This window comes from Natrix helvetica (assembly GCF_964273705.1).
Source record: "Natrix helvetica genome assembly, chromosome: 5".
Classification (NCBI taxonomy): Eukaryota; Metazoa; Chordata; class Lepidosauria; order Squamata; family Natricidae; genus Natrix; species Natrix helvetica.
This window is the reverse complement of record NC_138551.1, coordinates 18770923-18795213: the sequence shown is the minus strand read 5'-3', so window position 1 is coordinate 18795213 and position 24291 is coordinate 18770923. Positions and strand designations below refer to the sequence as shown.

The window sequence follows — 24291 nt, the reverse complement described above, 5'->3', positions numbered from 1 at the left end:
CTTTTATCCCAGAGCTATAATTGCACTCAACAATGAACTAAAGGGCCACCATCAGTGAGCTATTGGACAGTACTATTTGGTCTGTTGTGTGGATGCTTGGTGGTTTAGGGGTTGGATTTTTTTTTTGGGGGGGGTGGATGTTTGGGGATTGTTATGTGTGTTGGGCCTGGACTCTGGGTGTTATGTGAATTTTGTTGTATGTGCATATTACGTATATATGTACAACAACAATAAAATAAAGTAAAGGTGAAAGGACTAAACGGGGATAAGTCATACTACAGGTTTCCTCAGACTAGCTGGAAAGCTGTGAGAGTTTCTCAACCCAGAAGGTGATCTTTATGTTAGTGAAGATTGTCCTATTGCTTTATCTTTCACTCTTTCCAGTAACATATAGGCTGCCTCGGTTGGGATCCAGCAAATTAAACTGTCAAGAACAGCCATAGTGTATCGCATCAATTTAGGAATCTTTTCCCCCCCAACTTCTTGAAGTCTGCTTATTTGCTAAATTAACAGGACATTGTCGTGTTCCCTTTCACCATTTTATACCGTTGCGGGAGGTTTGAAGAAAACAGAAAGAACTTCAAATCAATAATTCAGAATCCCAAAATAGTAAAAGAAGGATAAGCAAAGGAATGTTTTGCATAAACCCCCGTGTACACAGAAGTTGCATAAATCTTACCTTATACACTTGTCCGTAAGTCCCATTGCCAACCAGTTCAACCAGTTCAAAGATGCCTGCAGGATCCTGAGAAAAAGAAAACACGAGAAAATTAAAGAGAGCCCCAACCAGACATTTTAACCGAATCCAAGCAAGGCTTCCTCAGAGCACTATTCACACATGGGGTTCCTCAGATTTATTTTGGTTGCATTCTGAAATGGAGACTGCTTTAAAAAAAAAAGAAGCCCCTGCTTCATTTTCCATGGTTTTAGGATCCTTGAATTCTCTTTACCAATAACTTTACGTAAGGTACATGTGAAGTTTTGGATGGCTTGTAACTGGGATGTGCTCCCATACCCTGATTGCCACTGACTCTCACAAAATATAAGCAAAATATTCACACAAACACACAACATCAGTCGATCAAATACACAGCCGAATCCAAATCTCTTTTCCAAACGAAATTGCAATGTAAAGTTCAAAAATCAACAAAGTCTATTGGGTGGGCTGCAGCCTCCATTCTGAATTGTCCACCTTGGTCTGGCTGAGCCAGTCGGCTCTGATGTTGTCCACCCCCGCTATATGTTCTGCAGTCAATGACAGATGGTTCTTTTCGGCCCACTGCCCCAGTCATTTGGCCTCCTTCATGAGGGCCTTCAATCTGGTCCCCCCCCCCCCTTGTCTGTTTATATGAGCCTTGGTGGTGATGTTGTCTGTGAGGACTAAGATGTGGCTGCCCCTGACAAGGTGACGAAATTGAAGGAGGCCCGGCGGACCACCCTGAGCTCCAACCAGTTTATATTGTGAGTCAGTTCCGTCTGGTTCCATTGTCCTTGTGCCATCTGAGCCCGCTGATGGGCGCCCTATCCGAACAGGCTTGCGTCCGTTGTTACTGTCACCCTGTCTGGTGTTCTGAAGATCTCGCCCTTGGAGATTGCCAAGTCAGTGAGCGAGATACTTCTGTGGGCCGAAGAACCTTGGTCTGGGAGCAGCACATGCGCCTTCGCTGGAAAGGCAAAAGGAACCCTGAGGGGGAGTGGCGGAACGCTCTGGCGCCGGCTGAGCCTCTCCGCCGTGACTGCCTTCCCAGGGCTTCCAGGGGAGTGTACCCTCGCCCGCAGTCTCGATTAGTGCCCTACGTCTCTCTTTATGACCTGGGCTGCGCGTTGCCCTAAAGGGCTTGCTGCGCATGCTCTCTCTCTCTCTTCCTGGCCAGGGACTCAGACCAAGAGTCAGTTACTCACTCAGGCGGGGAGGCAGCGAATGCAATCAAGTAAACAGTGAGTTCAATCCTTTCTTTAAAATTTTCCAGGAGCTTGGGAGGATCACAGCCGCCCTTTGAGGGGCTGAGTCGATAACTGGGTGGTACCTGGTGATCAGGGCGTGACCCAAAGATCTTATCTGACAGCCCAATCAATGAGAGGACAAGGTCAACCCATTCTGGATACTCCTCCCCTCACTATGGAGTATGGTCAGGTTGACTAGGTCTGTGATGGCGAACCTATGGCCCACTCTACGCGCACGGCAGCCATCGCCCCAGCCCAGCTCCACCATACATGCGCATATGCCTCCTACCGACCACCTGGTCTTTGGATCACTGTTGCACATACACGAGGGGCGGGGCGCATGCGGCAGAGGTAGGTTGCTATCAAACCGGTAGTGGAATTCAGGCCTAGGTCACAGAACCGGCAGAGACCCAGGCCTGTCACGCCCCCCAACCCGTTCCCTCACCTCCGCTGGGCCGCCACCATTTTGTTTTTAGTAACTGCGCATGTGCAGTTCACTGTAAATTGTTCTGTGCATGCACAAAGAACAATTTACATTGAACAGTGCACACACACAAGTGAAGCGAGCATGCAAACGTGTTGCACAAGGATTGCAAACTGGTATTAAAACCAGCAGCAACCAACCCCTGGTATGCAGGGGATGCCTGCATGCATGCGCGAGGGATGGGGCGCATGCGTGCAGGCATGGGGAGCTTACCAGGTTGGCGCAGGAGGCTTTCCAGGCCCAAAACGGGGCCTGAGGGGGGGGCATGGCCCCCCCACACCCTGTTTCGGCTTCCAAGTTAGTGCAGGAGGCGTTTTCGGCATGCAACAACAAAAAGGTTAGCCATCACTGGCCTAGGTGATTGTAAGAAAAATAATGATTCCCTTGCTAATATATAGAAGATAAGGCCAGCCACTAGCACAGAGATAAAGTTAATACCCAAACCAATGTCTTAAACGCGCCCTTTCACACCAGTTTAGAGGGCAAAGAAGATTTCTCAAGATGGGAATGGTCAAAACACTTTGGCATAAAGATCTTATGAGTGCCCATTTGAAGGATATTTCTATCTGGTCAAGGAAGACTAAAATACATCAAAGAAAATGGAAACGGAAGTGAAATATTTCTAGAAGGTTTGTTTTTTTCCATCATAGCAGTAAGTTCCTATTTTCAGACACTGAGTGAGAGAGAAATTAAGTACAAGGTAAAGAATAAAAATAACAAAGCAACTATTGTTTGTCAAGCAGCAGATTATTCAGCTGCATACAGCAAAATGTATAAATCTTGTTTTTTTAAAAGACCACTGCAGCCAATGAATGTGTTTAAGTATGTCCATCATTCAAAGCAAAATCTAGAGAATTGTTGGCTGTAAGCAACTGCGTTTTTGATAATTGCACTGTTTAATTAAGTAGGTAACAAAAAGTGAAAACAAAGAAAAGGGAAAGGAACATATAAATATACGTATATAAAAGAAACTTTACAGTAAAGTGAAAGCTGAACTGAAAATATTATAAAGACAACAAAAGAAAAAAACTAAAAACATGAGAAAAAAAACATTCAAGTACCACCTCTTTTTTCCAATCAACTACATATTCAAAAAATGAAGTTGAATAAAGGATTGGCTCAAATGCAAATAGAATTCAGGATTTCTAATAGCTTTAATAGCAAAATATGGACTCACAACAGGAGGCTGTTGCTAGGAGTCATTCTGCACGGACTCCAATTTACAGCTGTAAGTGCAAAATGAGCCAGTTTTGTTGACCCAGACAGCTAACAAGGAGAACTAGCGTTGGGGAAAAACACAAGAGATTTCCATACATATAGCAAATCTCTGAGGCAGACATTTGCAAAACAATCCATTTCAGAAATATGGAATTCCAAAAAGGTCCATTTTCCTCCAACCTGTACTAAAACACCTGGCCATTTTAGGTGTCATCCATCCATTTTTCAGAAGTCACAATTTGTGCACGCCTTGTACGGACTTGAGCAATGGACTGTACCATCTTCTGCATCTGCTAATAGCCATTTAAGCAAAAATCCATGACATCGTCCAGGTCTCCTCCAAATTGGCAGCTTCCAGATAGGTATCTGCAAATCATTGCAGTAAGGCTGCTTGGATCGTTTTAAACGGGTGAGCACTTTATTCACTGCCATATTCAACAAAAGGGATGTGATGGCTCAGTGGCTAAGACACTGAGCTTGTCGATCAGAAAGGTTGGCACTTCAGAGGTTTGAATCCCTAGCACTGCACAACGGAGTAAGCTCCCGTTATTGTCCCAGCTTCTGCCAATCTAGCAGTTCGAAAGCATGTAAAAATGCAAGTAGAAAAATAGGAACCACCTTTGGTGGGAAGGTAACAGAGTTCCGTGCGCCTTCGGCGTTTAGTCATACCAGCCACATGACCACAGAGACGTCTTCAGACAGCGCTGGCTCTTTGGCTGTGAAACGGAATGAGCACCGCCCCCTAGAGTCGAGAACGACTAGCACATACTGTATGTGTGAGGGGAACCTTTATATCCAACAAAAAGCTTGTGACATATACACGGAGCAGCTTCATACTTGGTTAGGAAATCAAATTACAGTACTCTTGTCAAAGTCCAGCTTAGGCCTGGTTATTCCTGCCTAGGCAGGGGGTTGGACTAGAAGACCTCCAGGGTCCCTTTCAACTCTGTTATTCTATTCTGGTTTGTTCACAGATTATGATATCCAAGGTTTATGGAATAAATCACAGCAAACTGAGTTCCATGTCACGTTAGGTGCCAATGTTCGCAATTTGGGTGGGGGGTGTTTTTTCTGTAGTATAATGTGCACAGCCAATCATTTTGGTTCATAAGTGATTAATAACTCAGGGTTATATCTGAATCCAGATTTGCTCAACAAACCATAATGAAACAATATAAATCTAGTTAAAAATAGGACTGATCTCCACAATACTACAATTCATCACTGTTATGTACCACTGGAAGAAAAGAATGGTCTAAGACAGTGTTTCTCACAGACCCCTCATCAGAGCCTTCCCCAGACTCCTGGACTTTCCCATGTTGCTCCCCCAACCTCCTCACTGTTTGAATCTGCTGCCAGGTGTGCTGGCCACTGAAGGGCCACAACACCCCTTCTTTATGGAACATCATTGCCCCACAGCAGAGGTGGGTTCCTACCGGTTCGGACCGGTTCGCGCGAATAGGTAGTAACATGGCCTGCCACGCTCCCAAACCGAGTCTCTCGGCAGTGCCATAGGTGCCGCCATCTTGTTTTTTACTTCTACGTATGCATAGAAGCATTTCTATATTACTGTGCATATCAAGTGCGTATCAAGCGTGTGCGCCCCCCTGAACAAACCGGCAGTAGCAGTAGCCGGAGCCCACCCCTGCCCCAGAGGTATGATTGCCCTCCACCATGTGAAAGATAATAGCTCTTCTCACACCCCTTAATTCCATTCATTCATAAGATGCACGGAGTCTTTTTTTTTTGGGTTCTACATATACAGTCATCCATTCTTGCACACACTTTGATAAAATGTAGATTCTTCTACCCTAAAAGAAATGGAAGGAAAGAATCTTCTTATTGCATCTTTCAAAGGGGTATAAAGGGAGAGGAAAAAGATATTGGAAGAAGCATTCCTCATTAAAGTGAACTCATTACAATAAACTAGCCTCCCCCCCCCTCAAAGTAATAGTGAGAGCTCTTTACGGTTTACCAATCTAGATATCCACATTCCTGTCTGTTCACAGTTGTTCTGAGTAACTCAAATGATGCCAGATATAAATTGCTTAATGCTATAAACTTGAATGACTAGGAAGAGCGGAAGAACAAAATTAAGACACAGAAGAAGGCAAATAAGAAACACTTTCTGACATTTTGGAATCAAAATATGAGAAATCGTTTAATGGAAGCTTTAAATTATTCAGGATAAGTTTCAATGGGGACCTGATGCAAAATACTGTAAAATCCCTGATCACATATAATTACTTTTATAGATAATGAGTCTTGGGACTTTTGCTGCTAATACAAATCCTTTGTTTCCACTTAACAAACGTTTCCTTTCACCGCCACCCATCCCAATAAATCTCGTGTGCCAGACACGAACTGGAGAGCCTCCTATTACTTTTCCTTCCTAAAACTTTTATTTATTTCTTCCTTCTCCACAAGGCTTCAAGAGGTGAAATATGAAACATCACCGCAGGAGCAAAAGCCACAACAGGCAGCATTTGTAATGAAAAAGGTGGAGACACAGCTTCTGCACCACCAAATGGTTTGCGATGTCTCTTCCTTGCACAGTTCTGAAAGTTTTGCAAGACATCCACCTCTCCGTCTCCTGAACCTCCATTCTCACCCACAGTAAGCTAAGCATCTACAACATCTATGGAGGCCACAAGGCTTTTATATCCAGTTGTATGGTATGGGTCCATGCATGCATAGGAAATGAAAAGGACTAGGGATGATAGCAGTGTCCCAATATCTCTGGGGCTTCCACAAAGAGGAGGGAGTCAAGCTATTCTCCAAAGCACCTGAGGGCAGGACAAGAAGCAATAGATGAAGCTAATCAAGGAGAGAATCAACCTAGAACTAAGGAGAAATTTCCTGACAGTTAGAACAATTAATCAGTGGAACAACTTGCCTCCAGAAGTTATGAATGCTCCAACACTGGAAGTTTTTAAGATGAGATTGGATATGCATTTGTCTGAAATGGTATAAGGTTTCCTGCCTAAACAGGGGGTTGGACTAGAAGACCTCCAAGATCTCTTCCAAATCTGTTGTTCCCCACTTCCAGCATTAACAGTACATTAACGCTGGGTTATCAGCTAGTAAATGAATAAACAAAAAGATTTCTGTCCATTATTCTGTATTCTTCTGGCATGACAGAGAACAAGTGACCTTCTTCTATGTGCTACCCTTCGAGGCATGTCACACTTGCTCATATTTTTGCCCATGAATGATTGCTAGGTGTACAAAGCCTCTGAGCACAACTCATGGCACAAGTCAAATTACAGAAGTAATGATCTTGATACTTTCAGAGCTGAGGAAAGCAGCCATTCCCTTTAGCCCTTCAATGTTAAATGCAAGTTGACATCAGTAACATTTAGTGGACTTCATTCACCATCTCGAGAATGACTTGAGCTACAGATTCATGACTGAATTGCCTGGCCTCATTGGCAATTTTTCTCTTTGTGGTTCTTTTCTGACAAGGGTCCTGGAGTATTTTTGCCCAGCTGGTGTAAGTTTTTTTTTAAAAAAAAAAGGTATTTTCCCCTCGTGAATCACAATAGTTATGCTATTTTCTTTTAATACTGTAATAATTCAGAACTGAGCATTCAATGCGATTTTGCTGAAAAGGTTTTCGGAGACATCCTGCCATTGCAATGGCTTTGCCCTCTGCATCAGGCGCCTCAACAATGGAACTAAAGAATAGGCACCTGTTTCTATGCAGCAAGATTTCATTAAGCGGCTCGAAAAAGCCAATTTGTTCACCCAGTGGTTCATTAAATAATAACTCAAAGGGGCTCCTGTATGGGCAGAAGAGGCTGAATCCTGAACTAAGTACAGTGCCAAAAATTGCAGGTGTTATCCCAATGAAAAATTGTTATTATTGAATTAAATAGAACAGACGGCAATCTTCCCCTATATGCGCTCCAATAAATTAATATGCTCAACATGGCACAAGTGCACATAAATAAATGGAACACATTTATAATACCAAACATTTTATTTTAATTCCCAAACATACCCACCTACATATCCTGTTTAAAACCACCCTATTTCTTCCCATTTTGGTAAACATCCCTATCATCTGTTCATCTCCAGGGAAAATTATCTCATATTCAGGTAGTCCCCTACTTACAATAGTCTGTTTAGTAACCATTCGAAGTTGTGACGGCACTGAGGGGGAAAAAAGGCTTATGAGCGTTTTTCACACTTACGACCATTGCAGCATCCTCACGGTCACATAATGAAAACTCAAAGACGCTTGGCAACTGACTCATATTTATGACGTGACAGTGTCCTGGGTCATGGAATCCCTTTTGGCAACTTTCTGACAAGCAGAGTCAATGGGGAAACCACGTTCACTTAACAACTTTGCTACCAATTTAACAATTGCAGTGACTCGCTTAGCAATTATGGCAAGAAAGGTCATAAAATTTAATGGGGCAAAATTCACTTAGCAAATGTCTCGCTTACCAACAAAACGTTTGGCTTCAAGTCAAGGACTACCTCCTGTATTCTTCCAAAGAGCGTTCTGATTAATTGCACATTTAAAGTTCTGTCACCTTATCTATCTACAGCTTTTTTGCTACAAGCAGAAATGGAAAGTGGATTTTTCATTTATATGTGTTTCCTTCTAATATTTTTTTATCATTATTAATTAATTTGTTCTGTGTTTTATTCTTGTTAATCACTCTGAACGCCCCCATATCTCAATCAAATTCAATAGCAACAATATATTACAGTACTGCTCTGCAGGTGTGTATGTATATGATTTCTTTGTTAAACTTATTTGCTGCCTACCTACCTACCTTGTCTAGGCCATGGCTCTCCAATCTTGACAACTTTAAGACTTGTGGACTTCAACTCCCAGAATTCCTCAGCTAGCAAAGGAAAGCTGGTTGAAGAACTCTGGGAGTTGAAGTCCACAAGCCTTAAAGTTGCCAAGGTTGGAGACCCCTAGTCTAGGCGGCTTACAAATAATATGTAATACTGTCAGACAAGCAAACAAAGCAATTTGTGAGACAACGAAGGACCAGTTCATGAAAGTGTATAAACTAAGTCCTTGGTCTACCACTTTCATAGGTAATGGCCAGAGGTTTTTACAAATATCAAAGTTGGAAGGTGGAAACCAAGGTCGTCTTTGACTTAAGACTGCTTATTGTAGTCTTTGTCATTGCAATGTAGAATTACATTACAATTGTAATTGTAATGGAGTGCAGAATTTTCATCGTAAGTCATGACAAGGCGTAAGTCAAGGAATCCATGCGACTAACCCAATTTTACGACTTCGTTTCTGGGGTCATTAAGTGAATGTGGAGCTTGGGTGGTGAACACGGCAGTTATAAAGCAAACATGGCTTTAAAGCAAATACAACTGTAAAACTAATCAATGTTTCTTTGTTTGTTTTTTGCAAGAACTGGCTGAAAAGGCCCCAAAGCGGCAAAAAACAAAATTCTCAGCCACATGACTGTGGAAGGCTGCAACTGGCCTTAAAAGTGAGCTGGTTTCCAAGCACCGAAAATACCTTTTTTTGGGGGGGGGTGGAGGAGGAGGAGGGAAGGTCCTTCTTAACTTTGAATGCTTGCTAAGTGACCAGTCATTACACAAGGACTACCTGTAATAAATTTCAAGGATTAATCTCCAAACGCTCTGCATTTAAAGCAGAGGCTTCTCCATCAACCAAAGACTTCATTTCAAAGGCCATTATCTAGAGTCAATTCTGGATTCTATAAACCAGTGATGGCTAACCTTTTTGTAGCCGCGTGCGGAAAGCAAGCACACACGGGCCTGCACCTACAATGCAATGCGCACGTGACACACACACCCTGCACTCTCCCAGCCCTTGTGCATGCGCGTGACCCCCCCACGTCCCGTTTTGGCCTCCTGGGACCAAAAACAGGCTGCGGGAGTTCCGCCAAACCACATGCGTAACCCCCCCCGGGCATGTGTGAGTGACCCCCTCCGCCCCGCACCGTGCATGCATGCACTTCTCTCGTATGTGCCCTGCCACCTGCACATACGTGGCAAAACCCTAAAAATTAGCTGGCCAGCAAGGGGCTCTGAATAATGTCTGATAGGCCCGTGCACATGCATGGTGGAGCTGAGCTGGGGCAACGTCCGCATACCCGCAGAGAGGGCTCTGTGTGCCGCCTGTGGCACGCATGCCATACGTTCGCCATCACGACTATAGGCTGACACCAATGGCAAACACTATATGTTGACCCCAAAGGTGAATAACCTTTAGCCTCAGGTCTCCATTCCTCTCTGTTTCAGAGTCCCATGAGTCGTGACTGCAATAACTGAGCATACAGTTTGCTAGCCCTAATATATAAGCCCTGAAGTAGCCCTAATAAATATCCTTTGCTTTAAAAAACCTCCAAATATAGCCCTAAGCCATTGTTTATCAAACTTGACAACTTTCCCTCCCAGAATTCCCTAACCAGTCTGGCAGTCCACACATCTTAATGTTACCAAGGCCGAAAAACAGTGCATTGCACGATGAAGCAGAAAATTCTGAAATACTCTATATCATATGTAACCCTCCACTGGTGTCTTATGTGTCTTTCTTCCATTTTTATGTCTTCAGGGCAAACTATTTTTCCTCCCCATCCCTCCTCCATTCCCAGTTTCCACTGGGAATAAATTCTTCTTTGTCTTCTCTCAGGTCCAAACATATTACACAAATGGATTAAAAAAGAATTTAATCTGTGCCTTTGCCATTTTTTTTCTTTAGTAGATTTAAAAGAAAAACAAGCAATACCATCTTATTAGCTTTCATTAATTATCTGGCAACATACATTTTCTAATAAAATAACAGATGTCCATTTAACAGATGCTGGAAAAGTTCATTTACACATTTATCGCCATCATTTCAATCCAACATTACAGAATGATTTTTTATAACATTTGATATTCTCATGATACTTTATCTGTGACCATCTCTCAAAGTCACGCTGCACTCAGACTGTTTATACAGTATTTGGCCCAAAAAGAAGTAGCTAAAAGCAATTAAAAAGTTTCCTTGTCCAATTATTAATTATGGGACGTGGTGGCTCAGTGGCTAAGACGCTGAGTTTGTCGATCAGAAAGGTCGGCAGTTTGGTGGTTCGAATCCCTAGTGCCGCATAACCGAGTGAGCTCCCATTACTTGTCCCAGTTTCTGCCAACCTAGCAGTTCAAAAGTATGTAAAAATGCAAGGAGAAAAATAGGGACCACCTTTGGTGGGAAAATAACAGTGTTCCGTGCGTCTTTGGTGTTTAGTCATGCCAGCCACATGACCACAGAGACATCTTCAGACAACGCTGGCACTTCAGCTTTGAAACGGAGATGAGCACCGCCTCCTAGAGTCAGGAATGACTAGCACATATGTGCGAGGGGAACCTTTACCTTTATGTGTGACTTTTTCGACTGTGGAAACCACAAAACCCTAACTGGGTCCATTCCTGCTAACCTTTTCCAAAATCAGCAAAGATCAGCCACGCTCCAAATTTTCTCAAAATCTTCCTTTCCATTTCCCAAACCTCAATCCTATCTCAATCAAGCCCAGGAACATTGAGTGTAACATAGATTTTTTTTTCCCAAACAGAAAACTTAACAACTACCTTGCCTCTAATTTCATAGCACAAAATGTGCCAAAATAAATCCACTCAAATCCACTAAATCAAATTCAGATTAACCTTGCCCTAGTTCCATTTTTCTGTGGTTGAATAGAGGCTCCACTTATAAAATCACTTTTTTTCAGTACTGTCATTAACACAGGCACCAAATGAATGGTCATAAGTCGAGGACTACCTGTGGTAAGTTTATATGAGAAGTTATAAGGTCATGTGACCGCCATGTGTAATGTTCCCAGCAAGCAAAGTCAATGGGGAAGCTGGCAGAGAAGATCACAAGTTGCAGACACAATATCTAGCTTAACAGCCATGGTGATTTGCTTAACAACCACAGAAAAAAGGTTGTAAAATTAGGTTGGGTCACATGATGCTCCACTTAACAACTACAACTACAGTGCTTAATGATGAATGTTCTGGAAAGAAAGAGATAAAGAGATAAAGGAAGGAAGGAAGAAAAAGAGAAAAGATGAAGGAAGGAAGGAAGGAAGGAAGGAAGGAAGGAAGGAAGGAAGGAAGGAAGGAAGGGGAAGGAAAGAAGAAAGAAAAAAAGGAAGAAAGAAATAAAGGAAGGAAGGGGAAGGAGGAAGAAGGAAAGAAGAAAGAAAGAAAAAGAAAGAAAGAGATAAATGAAGGAAGGAAGGAAGAAAAAGAAAGATAAAGAAAGTGAGGAAGGAAGGAAGGAAAAGAGGAAGGAAGGAAGAAAAAGTGGTCTTAAATTGAGGAATAACAGAAAGCAAAAGATGTCTATGGAGATTCTCAGTCATCCAGGTCATGGTTGTCCCAAAGAGGCAACTGGACTTTCTGTTTTTTCTTTGAAGAGGTTTTGCTTCTCATCCAAGAAGCTTCTTCAGCTCTGACTTACATATCCTCTTTGCACCATCCAGTCAGAGCTGAAGAAACTTCTTGGATAAGAAGTGAAACCTCTTCAAAGAAAAACCAGAAAGTCCAGTTGAAAAAGTCCAGTTGCTCTTGAAAAAGCACCTTTGGGAAAAAAAGCAAATACCAACATGGTACTCATATATTTTTTCATCGCACCTTATTGAATAAACCACAACTGTCTGTCTTTCATTAATGCGCAAAGCTATAGTCAAGATTTACAAGCTACAAATATCTGGGTTTAATCAACCTAGGCATCAACTTATTTCCCTTATTTGCTGAAATCTTACAAGGAAGCCTCTTAATACCAGATGCTAATATAAAGCACATTTGCTCATTTAAGCACACAAGCACCACTGTTCAAACTCAATGCTCTTTGGTTCTTTTGTAAATCTCCACAGCTACTTACTTACAGCTGCTAATGCCATATGACCAGAATGACAGTTGGTCTTACCAGAACTGTTGTTTTAGGAGGTTTTGCAGGATTAGTCAGGATTGGATATTGTGATGTCCAATTGGCCTCGAGTTAATTTGAAGCCACGCCTCTGTGCTCCTTGCTTCTGGTTCCCAGTTTCAGCGAGTCAAGCCCACTGCAAAACACCTGAAAACAAGTCATAAGGGAACTCCCCCAATCCCTGGACCAACGCTAGGGCGGGAACCTGGCTAATCCTGCAAAATCTCCTAAAACAACAGTTCAGGTAAGACCAACTGTTATTTTCCGGAGGAATTTTGCAAGATTATCCAGGATTGGGACATACCCAAGTTAAGGTCCCTCAGGGGGGGTACTATTGGTCCTGGGCCCCTCATGCACTACCACCTGTTGTAACATCCTACAACCAAACGCTGCATTAGCCGATGCAAACGCATCTAACCTGCAGTGCCTGATAAAAGGAGACAGGGACGCCCACGTAGCTGCCCTGCAAATCTCCACGATAGGCGCCTGTGTGGCCCAGGCCGCTGAGATAGCCGCACTCTTGGTGGAGTGTGCTGTGATGCCCTGGGACACCGGAAGTTGCTGAACCTCAAAGGACAATGTGAGGGCCAGTTTGATCCACCTCCCTATAGCCGAGGAGGACACCCTCTTCCCCAGGGAAGACGGATAAAAGGAAATGAAGAGCACCTCAGACTTCCCGAGACCCTCCGTGCGCCTCATGTAAATGCGCAAGGCACGCCTCACATCCAACCAGTGCCAAAGGTGCTCTCTATCGTGAGGCGGGTCCGGACAAAAATCCGGTAATACTATTTCCTGCAACCTGTGGAAAATGGAGTTAACCTTTGGAACAAAAGTCAGATCCAGTCGCAGGATGACCCGATTATTGTGGAATGTACAAAGATCCGACCTGGAGGACAACGCCCCCAGTTCGGAGATGCGACGGGCTGAGGTGACCGCCACAAAGAACACTACCTTAAGGGTTACGAATTTCAGGTCAACCGTTCTCAGAGGTTCGAATGATGCTCCTGTCATTGCTTGGAGAACCATAGTGAGGCTCCATGTCGGAGACCTGTGGACTACCGGGGGACAGAGATTCCCCGCACCCTTCAAAAACCTCTTAATTAATGGGACCTGGGAAAGTGGAAGGAGCCTCTCTCCCCGAATAATCGTGGAGAGGGCCGCCACCTGTCTCCTGAGGGTGCCATGTGAGAGCCCCTTATCCAATCCATCTTGGAGGAACTCCAAGACATGTGGTACCGAAGCCTCGCAAGGATTCGCTCCCAAGACCCAGCACCACTCTGCAAAGACCCGCCAGGTGGAATCATAAATCCAAGCGGTGGAACCCTTGCCTGAAGCCTCAACTGTGGAGATCACCCTCTGTGAAAGCTGGGCGGCCCTTAGGCGCTCCCGCTCAATCTCAACACGGCTAGCTGCAGCTACTGTGGCTCGGGATGCATCAGGTTCCCCTGCCTGAGGTCCACATCCCTCCCCGGGATCCTCCACAGGTGTGACACTGACAGGCACATTAGGTCCATAAACCACGCCCGGCGCAGCGAGTAGGGCGCCACTAAGATGAGCTCCACCTTCTCTGATATCACTTTCCGAACTACTCCAGGGAGAAGGGGAAGGGACGGGTAGGCGTAGAGCAGGCCCTCCGGCCACGGAATCCGAAGCGCGTCAACTCCCTCCATCCCCCGAGCTGGGAATCAAGAGAAGAACCGATCCACCTGAGTGTCCTGTGGTGTGGCAAACAGGTCCACCTCCGGATGGCCAAACTGGAGCAGATGGCCTGGAACAGTTTCGGAGAAAGGCTCCACTCCCCGTGGTCGACCGTGGCCCGACTGAGCCAGTCAGCTTGATGGTTGTCCATTCCTGTGATGTGCTCCGCCCTGAGCGATCAAACATGCCTCTCCACCCAGGCACCGAGTGCCATCGCCTTGGTTGAAAGAGCCCTGGAGTGTGTGCTGCCCTGTCGGTTGACGTGGGCCTTTGCCACCATGTTGTTGGCTAGTACCAAGATGCCTCGATCCCAAACATGGTCCTTCAAGTGCCGCAATGCCAAGTTCCAGCCAATTTATATTGTGTTGGAGGTCCAACCAGGTCCAGCACCCCTGCGCAATCTGGGACTCCAAGAGAGCTCCCCACTCATACAAACTAGCATCAGTTGTCAGGATGAGGTGCTCCGGCTCCCTCAACTCGCAGCCTTCGTGTAGCGTTGGGGAGAGCCACCACCTCAATGACAGCTGCACCTGTGGTGTGACTGGAACCTTTTCCTCAGAATTGCTGGTGTTTGATGCGGCAGGAGGCGCCACTGGAGCAGCCTCGCGTGTAGACGAGCCCAAGGCACCACGTCTATGCAAGAAATGAATTTCCACAGCAAGCTAGAGAACACTACTACAGGAACAAAATGTTGACTTCTAGCTTGTCTAACAAAGGGTAACAAACTAACTTTACGGTCATGGGTCAGGAACACCTTCCCCAGCTTAGAGTCTATGATGATCCCCAGGTGAGGAATCCTGGTGGTGGGAACGAGGGAACTCTTATCTAGGTTAACCGAAAAACCTAACTGCTTTAGTGTGGATACTACCAACGAAATATCCTCCCTCGCCCGTTCAAACGCTGCTTGGACTAAGATGTCATCAAGATAGCATTGGACCCTGACAGAGCGCTCATGGAGGTAAGCCGCCACTGCGGCTAGGACCTTAGTGAAGGTCCGAGGCGCCGACACCAAGCCAAAGGGTAGGACCCTATACTGGTAGTGGCTACCTAAATAAGAGAAACTGAGACACTTACGATGGCCAGGGAAGACGGGGATATGGAGATAAGCCTCCGTCAGGTCGATGGAGGCCATGAAGTCATTGTGCCTGACCCCCGCCAAGATGGATTTAAGCGATACCATCTTGAATCTTCTATAGACTAAGTGAAAATTTAGCAGTTTAAGATCCAGAATCGCCCTCCATCCCCCCGAACTCTTCGGAACGACAAAGAGGTTGGAATAGAAACCTGACCTCACTTGGTCCGGTGGAACTGGTTCCACCGCCCTAATCTCTAGGAGGTGTTGGATCGCCTGCCACATGAGAAAGTGTTTATCTTTACTCTTGCCGACCGTAAACGTCCGAAAGTGGTTCAGCGGAATGGAGAGAAATTCTAGGCGCAGACCATATCTGATGGTATTCAGAACCCAGGCGTCAGTGGTAATCTCAGCCCAGGCGTCGGCAAACAGAAGCAGTCTGCCGCCTATGGGTGGTGTCGCTATTGACCTAGATGCCCCGGCGGTAGGGACGGCCACCTCCCTCCCAAAAGGGCCTCTTCCCCTGGGGTTGGAACCTAGGCCTATCCCTGGTGTAGTGCCTATCCGACTACCTATCTGATCTTGGAAAATACCTGCTGTGCTGCGCCTCCTGATCTGACTGACGATAGGACTGCTTCCAAAAGTAAGGTGCAGATTTTTGCTCCGACTACATTGCTGGCGTAGGCATGACCTTCTTTTTATTCTTGTCCTCAACGAGGATTGGGTCCAACGGGGTCCCTCGGAATAAGGCGATGATGCCAGGTGCCACTTTGCCTTTTTCTCCACTTGCCACCCCCTCAGCCATAGGAGACGTCGGGAGGTCACTGAGACCGCCATTGCCCGTGAGGCATACTTCATGGCATGCCGAGTGGCGTCCGCAGAGAATTGTGCAACAGCAGCCAGCTTGTTGAGATCTTGATGAGTACGCACCTCCTCAGGCGGAATCCTTTCCTGCATCTGTTGTAGCCAAAGGATAGCCGTGCGGCTGAAGAACGCCGCAGAGGCAGCTGCCTTGATGGCCCACGCGGAAGACTGGAATGTTTTACGAAGGGTCAGCTCCACCTTCTTGTCCTCGGCCTTCAAGTAATCAGCCACATCACCGGACACCACCGTTGACGTGGAAGCCAATGCTACCACTGGAGGGTCCACTGTGGGCACCTGCAACGCCTCAGAGAAACTAGGTTCCATGTTTAAGAACCTCCTATCACTGCTGCTGGTGTTGGGAAATGTTCCTGGCTTTTCCCACTGCTTTTTAACTACCTCTAGGAACAACTTAGGGGCAGGGATGTTTTCCTTCGCTAGAGGAGGCTCTGAGTAAACTCGATCCTCCAGCTTTTTCTCCGGATCACCCTCCTTATCCCCCGACTTGGCGCCCTCCATCTCACCCAGTTGCGCTGTGGCCCTGACCTTGCACAACAGTTACTTGAACAAATCCGGAGGAAACAGACCATAGAATGCTGGTGCCTAAGGTTTTGAGGGATCCTCATCATCAGACATGTCTACCTCTCTCTGAACCTTATTTTCCGCCATGGAACCCTCGCTAGCCAGAGAAGGAGAAACAGGCTGGTGCACCTCCAAGGGGGAAGGCTTCAGCCTGGCCTGAACAGTGGCACACACACACCCAGGGACCTTTGCCACCATTGTGGGTCGCACAGACCCCTTCTGTAACCCAAAAGAAATTCCATGTGAAATTGCAGAGGAGATAAACCTCTGAATGCTTGCTGGAAGCTGCTCCATGTCTCTAACAAAGGAATCCACCTCCTCCTCTTGTACACAGCCTTCAGACTGTGAAGCCAATGATGGCCTGATGGAACTATCCCCCCTGCACTGAAAAGGATCCCTTAGATAGGGGCCCTGTTCCACCATGGAGAGTGGGGGGAAACGTGAAATGCCCCTGAGATACACTGGGGAATCACCCCCGTGAGAAGACCTAGACCTGGATCTAATGGGCGATCTCGACCTCAAGGGGGAACTAGGCATAATCCTCTGTTCAGCCCTGGACACCTGCTTTTCCAGGGCCCTGTGCCTCCTTTTCTCATCCTTCTGCAAGGCCTTCGAGGATTGTCCAGCTGCTGCAGTTTTTTGCAGTCTCACAGGGGGCCTCACTCGGGCCCCACTGGAGGTCCCCTCCCCAGGGGACAATCGGGGGGGGGGGAATCCGGCCTCTCCTCTGTATCTGCCATGGCACCAGGTCAGGGCTCCACCAGGCTTAGCCCACCAGAAACAGCAGTGACCAAAAACAGCTTCCCCAAATCACTCACGGCCTCCATGCGATGAAATCAGCCTCTGGTAGACTTTTCCTGCCCCTTTTGCAAGCCGCACGGCTGCCAGCAGCGCCACACAGTGCACCATGCGGTCCTCGCTGTCCGCGCCACTCTGGACCTCCTGGCATCAATCTGGGCCCACAGGGTCTTGCCGCTGCCGCTGCAGCAAAAACAATGGCCACCCAGGAAGGCAGGGACGAAAACGAGGCTTCGTAGTAGCCTCTGCCCCAGTCCATGCGGCCCGCAGGAATTGAGGCCCCAAAATGGCCGCCGTCATGGCATCCTGCCTCTCACACCCCAAGAAGCAACTTTAAAATCCCTTACCGGTGGCCGGCAGCAAGCCACACCAAGGGGAGGCTTCCAGGTATCAGATGGAGGCAAGGGGAAGAAGGCAGGGAGAAGGAATTTGCAGGATGACACTGGATTGTTTTTGGAAGAATCAGGAACCCAAAGCAACCTTCGGCCAGACAGAGTTGAAACTGGGAACCAGAAGCAAGGAGCACAGAGGCGTGGCTTCAAATTAACTCTGTCTCGAGGCCAATTGGACATCACAGTACCCCATCCTGGCTAATCCTGCAAAATTCCTCCGGAAAATCACCATCATATCTGCACAATGAACAGTAGATTACTGTGGTATGTTAAATGAAGATGTCAGGCCGGAGAAACTAAGAACATTCTCTCGGCAAGAAGCTAATTCATTTCAAGCTGTTGGGTTACGATGACAGAAAAAACGGTAATCAAATCGTGAGAAATCTGGGCACAGATGGGCTTGCAAAATGACTTGCATTGCAACTGCAGGTAGACCAAGATTTGTTCATACGGTCTAGAAACAAGGTCACTTAAGTTCCACTTTTAAAATGCAAGAGCTGAAGAGGAAGGACGTCAATAAAGTTTGCATACTGAAGATCCAGCCATGGTCCTTGACTTACAATAGTTTGTTTAGTGACCGTTCAAAGCAGGGGGGAAATCTTTTTTTTCCTTACCGGTTCTGTAGGCGTGGCTTGGTGGGGGGTCATGTGACTGGGTGGGCAGGGCTATGTAGTCATGTGACTGGTTTTTTTTTTTTCAAAAGACAGCAACTCACTTTAACAATGTCCTGCTGGAACAAGGGGTTGGACTAGATGACCTCCAGGTCCCTTCCAGCCCTGGATTGCTGTACTCTTTCAAGGTATCCTCTGAAGCTGGTCCTTCCTCCTTTCTCTCTCTCTTTCTTTCTCTCTCTCTTTCTTCTTTCTTTTGCAGCACCCCCCCCACCCCATTTCTGGCCTAGCAGGCCTCAGGGAAGCCTCCTGGGAACAAAAACGGACCCCAAATGCTAAAAAAAAGTTTTTTAAAAATTCCTACCATCACACAGCACAGCTGATCGTTGGAACTTTTTTTTTACTTTGTTAAGCATTTTTGTACTACTGGTTCGGGTGAACGGTAGCATTTTTTTACTACCAGTTCGGGCGAACCGGCCCAAACCGGTAACATTTTACCCCTGGTTCAAAGTTACAATGCTGTCAGGCCTGGAAGCAATCTTTGGAATTGGGCCTTCAGGGCTGCCATATTCCCCAGTGGGAAACTGGGAGGGAGGGATTATATGGAGTATGGGAGATATATAGTCAAAATAACATTCCTTTCTCAGAGAGCCAAGGACATCTTGCCCTGCACCTGGAGTCGGGTGACTGGGAGGCACCTCTGGTTGGGATGGTGCTTGATTGGACCATGTGATGGACATGTGGGTGCTGGGCAGGGACTTGAACTTTCCTTTGGGCGGGGAAAACCTGGAAACTTTCAGATTTGGGTTTTCCCGGGTGTGCCAATATGACATCTCTAATAAAATGGAACTTTGAGGAATTGTTAGGGGTGTTACTTGGAACCCTGACAACGGCAGTAATAAAAAGGGCCTTAATGAATGTTTTTTACACTTATGACCATTCCAGCATCCATGTGGTCATGTGATCGAAATTCAGATGCTTGGCAACTGGCTCATGCTTATGATGGTTGCAATGTCCCGAAGTCTTTTGCGATCTTCCGACAAGCAAACTCAATGGGCGAAGAAGCCAGGTTGACTTAACGACCATGTTACTAAGTGAACAAGCGCACTTAACAAGGGTGGAAAGAAAGATTGTCAAATGGGGCAAAACTCAATGAACAACTGTCTTGCTTGGCAATGGAAATGTTGGGTTGAATTGTGGTCATAAGTCGAGGACTACCTGTATGATATTATGGGAACCCACCACCACCACACCCTTAGTACACATTTGGACAATGTTCTCCATTGACCTTTTCAAAGAGGTTGGTCAGAGTTCCTTAGGTTTTAGACTATGATCACTTTTTATCCAAGTATTGTGTATACTTGGAAACCACCCAGGATCACACTGTTTGTTAGGGTCAGAAAAAAATCCTCTGTTTGTTATTATTGCTGTTGTTAGTTGCGAAGTCATGTCTGACCCTTCGCAACCCCATTCCTCCAGGCCTTCCTGTCCTCTACCATCCTCTGGAATCCATTTGAGCTCACGCCTACTGCTTCAGTGACCCCATCCAGCCACCTCATTCTCTGCCGTCCCCTTTTTATTTTGCCCTCAATCTTTCCCAGCATTAGGCACTTCTCCAGTGAGTCCTTCCTTCCCATTTGGTGGCCAAAGTATCTACTGCTATCAATAAGAAAAGCTAGGTAAAAAGTTCCCTGTATTAGCACTTGGACCTTCTTCCTGATCTACAGCTCTTCTCAACTGCCTCCTTCACATGCCACAGGTCTGAAAAGAGTCTTTTTTCTCTCTCTCAAACACAAGTTTTGACGTCCACAGTGATTCTTGTGTGGAAACACATCAGTGGCATAATAGGGATGTTCTACTTAGAGGTCCTTGACCCCCTCTGAGCTGGGTTGCCTTCTTGCAGACATTTCGTTATTAGGTATTTATTTATTTAGAATTCTTTATTGGCCACGTGTGATTGGACAAACAAGGAATGTATCTCCGGTGCTTAAACTCTGAGTGTACATATAAGCAACAAACGATAAATCATGATGATCATCATGGTAAAAACACACTCACCGTAGAGCAGTGATGCCGAAAAACGAGCAAGCGCACATGCGCGTTTCACATGCTCATCTGGGCTGAGACCCAAAAGTGGAGCTGCCCAGGGCGCATGTATGTGCTGGAAAATGAACTTCCAGTTTCCGTCGTGTCAGCTAGTTTTCTGGTTACTGGCACATATATGCGTGTGACAATCAGCTGGCCAGCGCGCATGCTTATGCCGGTAAAACGGAAGACCAGCTCTTCCAATTTCTGCCACTGCCACATGCACGAAGGTCAGCTGATCATTGCATGTGCATGCCTGCCAGAAACCCAGAAGAGGAACGGGTGACGCCGCACATGCCAGGCAACATGGCTCTGCGTGTCACTTTGGGCATGTGTGCCATAGGTTCACCATCACAGCCATAAATCATAAGATACAACCTATAGTGATAATCATAGGACTGAGGTGGCAAACCTTTGGCACGTGTGCCTAAAGTGGCACACGGAGCCATGTTGGCTGGCACGCAAAGCATTGCCCGATCCTCTTCCGGGTTTCTGACGTGCATACATGCGTGATAATCAGCTGTTTCTTGTGCATGTGGCAGTGCCGGAAACTGGAAGAGCTGGTCTTCCACTTTCTGTTGTGCACATGTGCGCCAGTCATCTTGTCACATGTGCATGCATGCCAGTAACCAGAAGACAAGCTGGCCGGTGCTCTAGAAATTCATGTTCTAGTGCGTACATGCACACTAAGCAGTTTCTCTTCCGGTGTGCGTCCCTAAAGCATGCGTGCACGCACCTTCCCTTTTTGCCATCACTGTCATAGGATATTAAATAAGCAATCAACATAAATCGTACGAGGATACTAAATAAGCCAATATAAATCGTAAGATACAAGCAACAAAGTTATACTCATAAGAAGATAAGGCGATAGTTAATAGGAAAGATGAGAAGAAGAATAGTAATACAGCCCTACTAGGTAGTTTGACAACGTTGTGGGAATTATGATGGCGGGGGGACGGGGACGGTGTTTGTATCTAGTTGTTCTGGTGTGCAATGCCCTATAGCAGTGGTTTTCAACCTGTGGGTCGGGACCCCTTTGGGGGTTGAACGACCCTTTCACAAGGGTCGCCTAAGACCATCGGAAAACACGTATTTTTGAAAAAATAGGGAAAACATAAAATAATTTTATGGTTGGGGGTCACCACAACATGAGGAACTGTATTAAAGGGTCGCGGCATTAGGAAGGTTGAGACCCACTGCCCTATAGCATCATTTTGAGAACAGAAGTTGAAACAGTTTCTGTCCAGGGTGTGCATTGAAATAATACTTCATATATTCTGAACCGCCCATCTTCTTCAGAGGTAGCATCATCAGTGCTAGCATTATCATAGCACTGATGCTCTGACCTAGCCTGAGCAATGAATCAGGTGCAGGAAAATAACCCAACTCAGAGAGCACCAGGAAGAAGAAGTCCCATTCTCACACATTGGCTGCCGATGAAAATTGCTTGATGTCCTGCATTGTTCTCAGAGGGCGTCTGCTCTGCAACCTACCACCTATCATTTCAGACTGTCGGTTAATGCACCGCTCCGCAAAGATCAGGTAACACATAAACCGTCACACAATCTATCGGCGGGAAATGTTCCGTCAAAGTTCAGTACAGAAAATAAACCATTTGAGGCTTTTCTACTTTCACTTCTCAAAAACTGCATGAATTTTACAGTGTTATGCCAAACTGCACTGTGGTTTTTCATAAAAGGTAAACAGACCAACCAACAGCCTTCCAAGTGAGCTGCAAAAATCCACAAAGCAAAAATATAAAATCTTAATTTGCATCCTTGGTGATCTTTTCTTCCCAGAGTTTAAGGGCACCTCTTGGGGTTGTGTGAACCATTCTGTCAGGTGCTTGGGAAAGTGAGCAAATTGCCTTTTCCAACACACTGCAGGAAATATCAAGGTGTTGTATGCTCTTGATGCTTTAGCGCAACCACTCTATAAAGGCCTCTCCTTATTATCTGTGGATTTGTGTACCCGTACAAGTGACAGTTCTGCTGGAATTGCCAACCACATCAAAGCTCTTTACTAGCAAAAGGGAGAGTTTGTAGTTCAGGGTTAAACAATGGGGCCCTTGGTGCTCCCTGAGCATGGCTGTTTGCTTCGGCAAGCGTTTCATTGATGATGTTACCCAGTTGGGTAATGAGATGTCTGCAAGAAAACGACCACGTTCAGAAAGCAACAAATTCCACGGCAAGTATTCTGTATGCGTAAACACATGTTCAAACAACACAAGGTGGTTTTCAAAATGATTATGATAAACCACCAAACAATGTCCCCCCAACCCCAATAATTCACACAACTCTAGCATCTCTAGGGTTGCCTTCATATATACCCTTTCCCCCCCAAAATAAGCCCTCCCCGGATAATAAGCCTAATTGGGCTTTTCAGCGCAAGCACTAAAATAATCCCTCCCCTGAAAATAAGCCCTCTCCAAAAATATTGCAACACAGCAATAGCCATAAGGCGACAAAGCTCGCTGCCTCCTGCACCTCAAAAATAATAAGACCTCCCTGAAAATAAGGCAGAGCAATTATTTTTTGGGGGGAGGGGTCAAAAGAAAATAAGACCCTGTCTTATTTTCGGGTAAACACGGTACATACATACCTTGGGCGGTTAAGCATTGATGTCCATAGGTTGCAGGGATTTAGTTAAGGTTGATGGACTGGGTTTGAACAAAGCACTGAACTGTGTAACTTGATCAAATCATCCAGGGTTGTCTAATTCTTCAGCCATGCACATGCACACAAAACCCTAAGCAACATTTGCACAAACCTATGAGTTTTCCTTAGCATCAAGGAGAGAATTATGCTAGGTTGTGTAAATAAAAAAATAAAATAAAATAAGCAAATCTGAAAAATGCATCTGCTACATCTTAACTAACTCAAGTTATGTAAACACAATCGATACCATGCACTTTCTTTTCACATTTCATCCAGAATCTAATAAAAGTCATAATCTACCATGTTGACCCCCAAAATCAGTGCTTCACCAGGGATGTGCGGTCAGGGGAGGCAGGGGAGGCAGAGCCTCACCGCTCTCATCATGAAAATTAAAAAAAGGAAAAAGGGAAAAGGTGCCGAGGAGCCTTCTGCACACATGGTCCGGGAATGGGACCACGTGTGCAGGAGGCTCCTCTAGCCTCAGCCTCCCTCCTGCACATGTGGTCCCATTCCCCGCCTTCCTGAGTCAACATGAAGGGGACCGCGGAGCGTGAGCCGCGGTCCCGAGGAGCGCGCTCCGTGGTCCCCTTCATGTTGACTCAGGAGTCAGGAAGGAGAGGAATGGGACCACGTGTGCAGGAGGCTGAGGCAGCTTCAGCCTCCTGCACACGTGGTCCCATTCCCCACCTTCCTGAGTCAACATGAAGGAGACCGTGGCTCGCGCTGATGATGTCATCAGCCTCACCAGCCATAAACCTCACCGCAAGTCACTGTGCTTCACCTTATTTTTGGGGAGGTCTTATTATTTTTGAGGTGCAGGATTCGGCAAGCATGATCACCTTATGGCTGTTGCTGCATTGCAATATTTTCAGGGAGGGCTTATTTTCAAGGGAGGGCTTATTTTAGCGCATGCGCTCAAAAGGCCAACTGGGTTTATTATCCGGGGAGGTCTTATTTTCAGAG

General features: G+C 46.0%; 1 protein-coding gene across 9 annotated transcripts in view; it reads right to left on the bottom strand.

The window, feature by feature from the left end:
• The window catches only part of TNIK (TRAF2 and NCK interacting kinase), a 381221-nt gene that overhangs the window by 307082 nt on the left and 49848 nt on the right, over window positions 1–24291 (bottom strand). For 5 of the 9 annotated variants that reach the window (XM_081954743.1, XM_081954744.1, XM_081954747.1 and 2 more), the window contains exon 2: window positions 680–745. In XM_081954743.1, coding sequence (XP_081810869.1) covers window positions 680–745 — 66 coding nt within the window. Of the gene's footprint in view, window positions 1–679; window positions 746–7763; window positions 7797–12527; window positions 12713–24291 lie in introns of those variants that run through there. The other 4 variants (XM_081954748.1, XM_081954749.1, XM_081954746.1 and 1 more) reach the window with 4 other exon arrangements.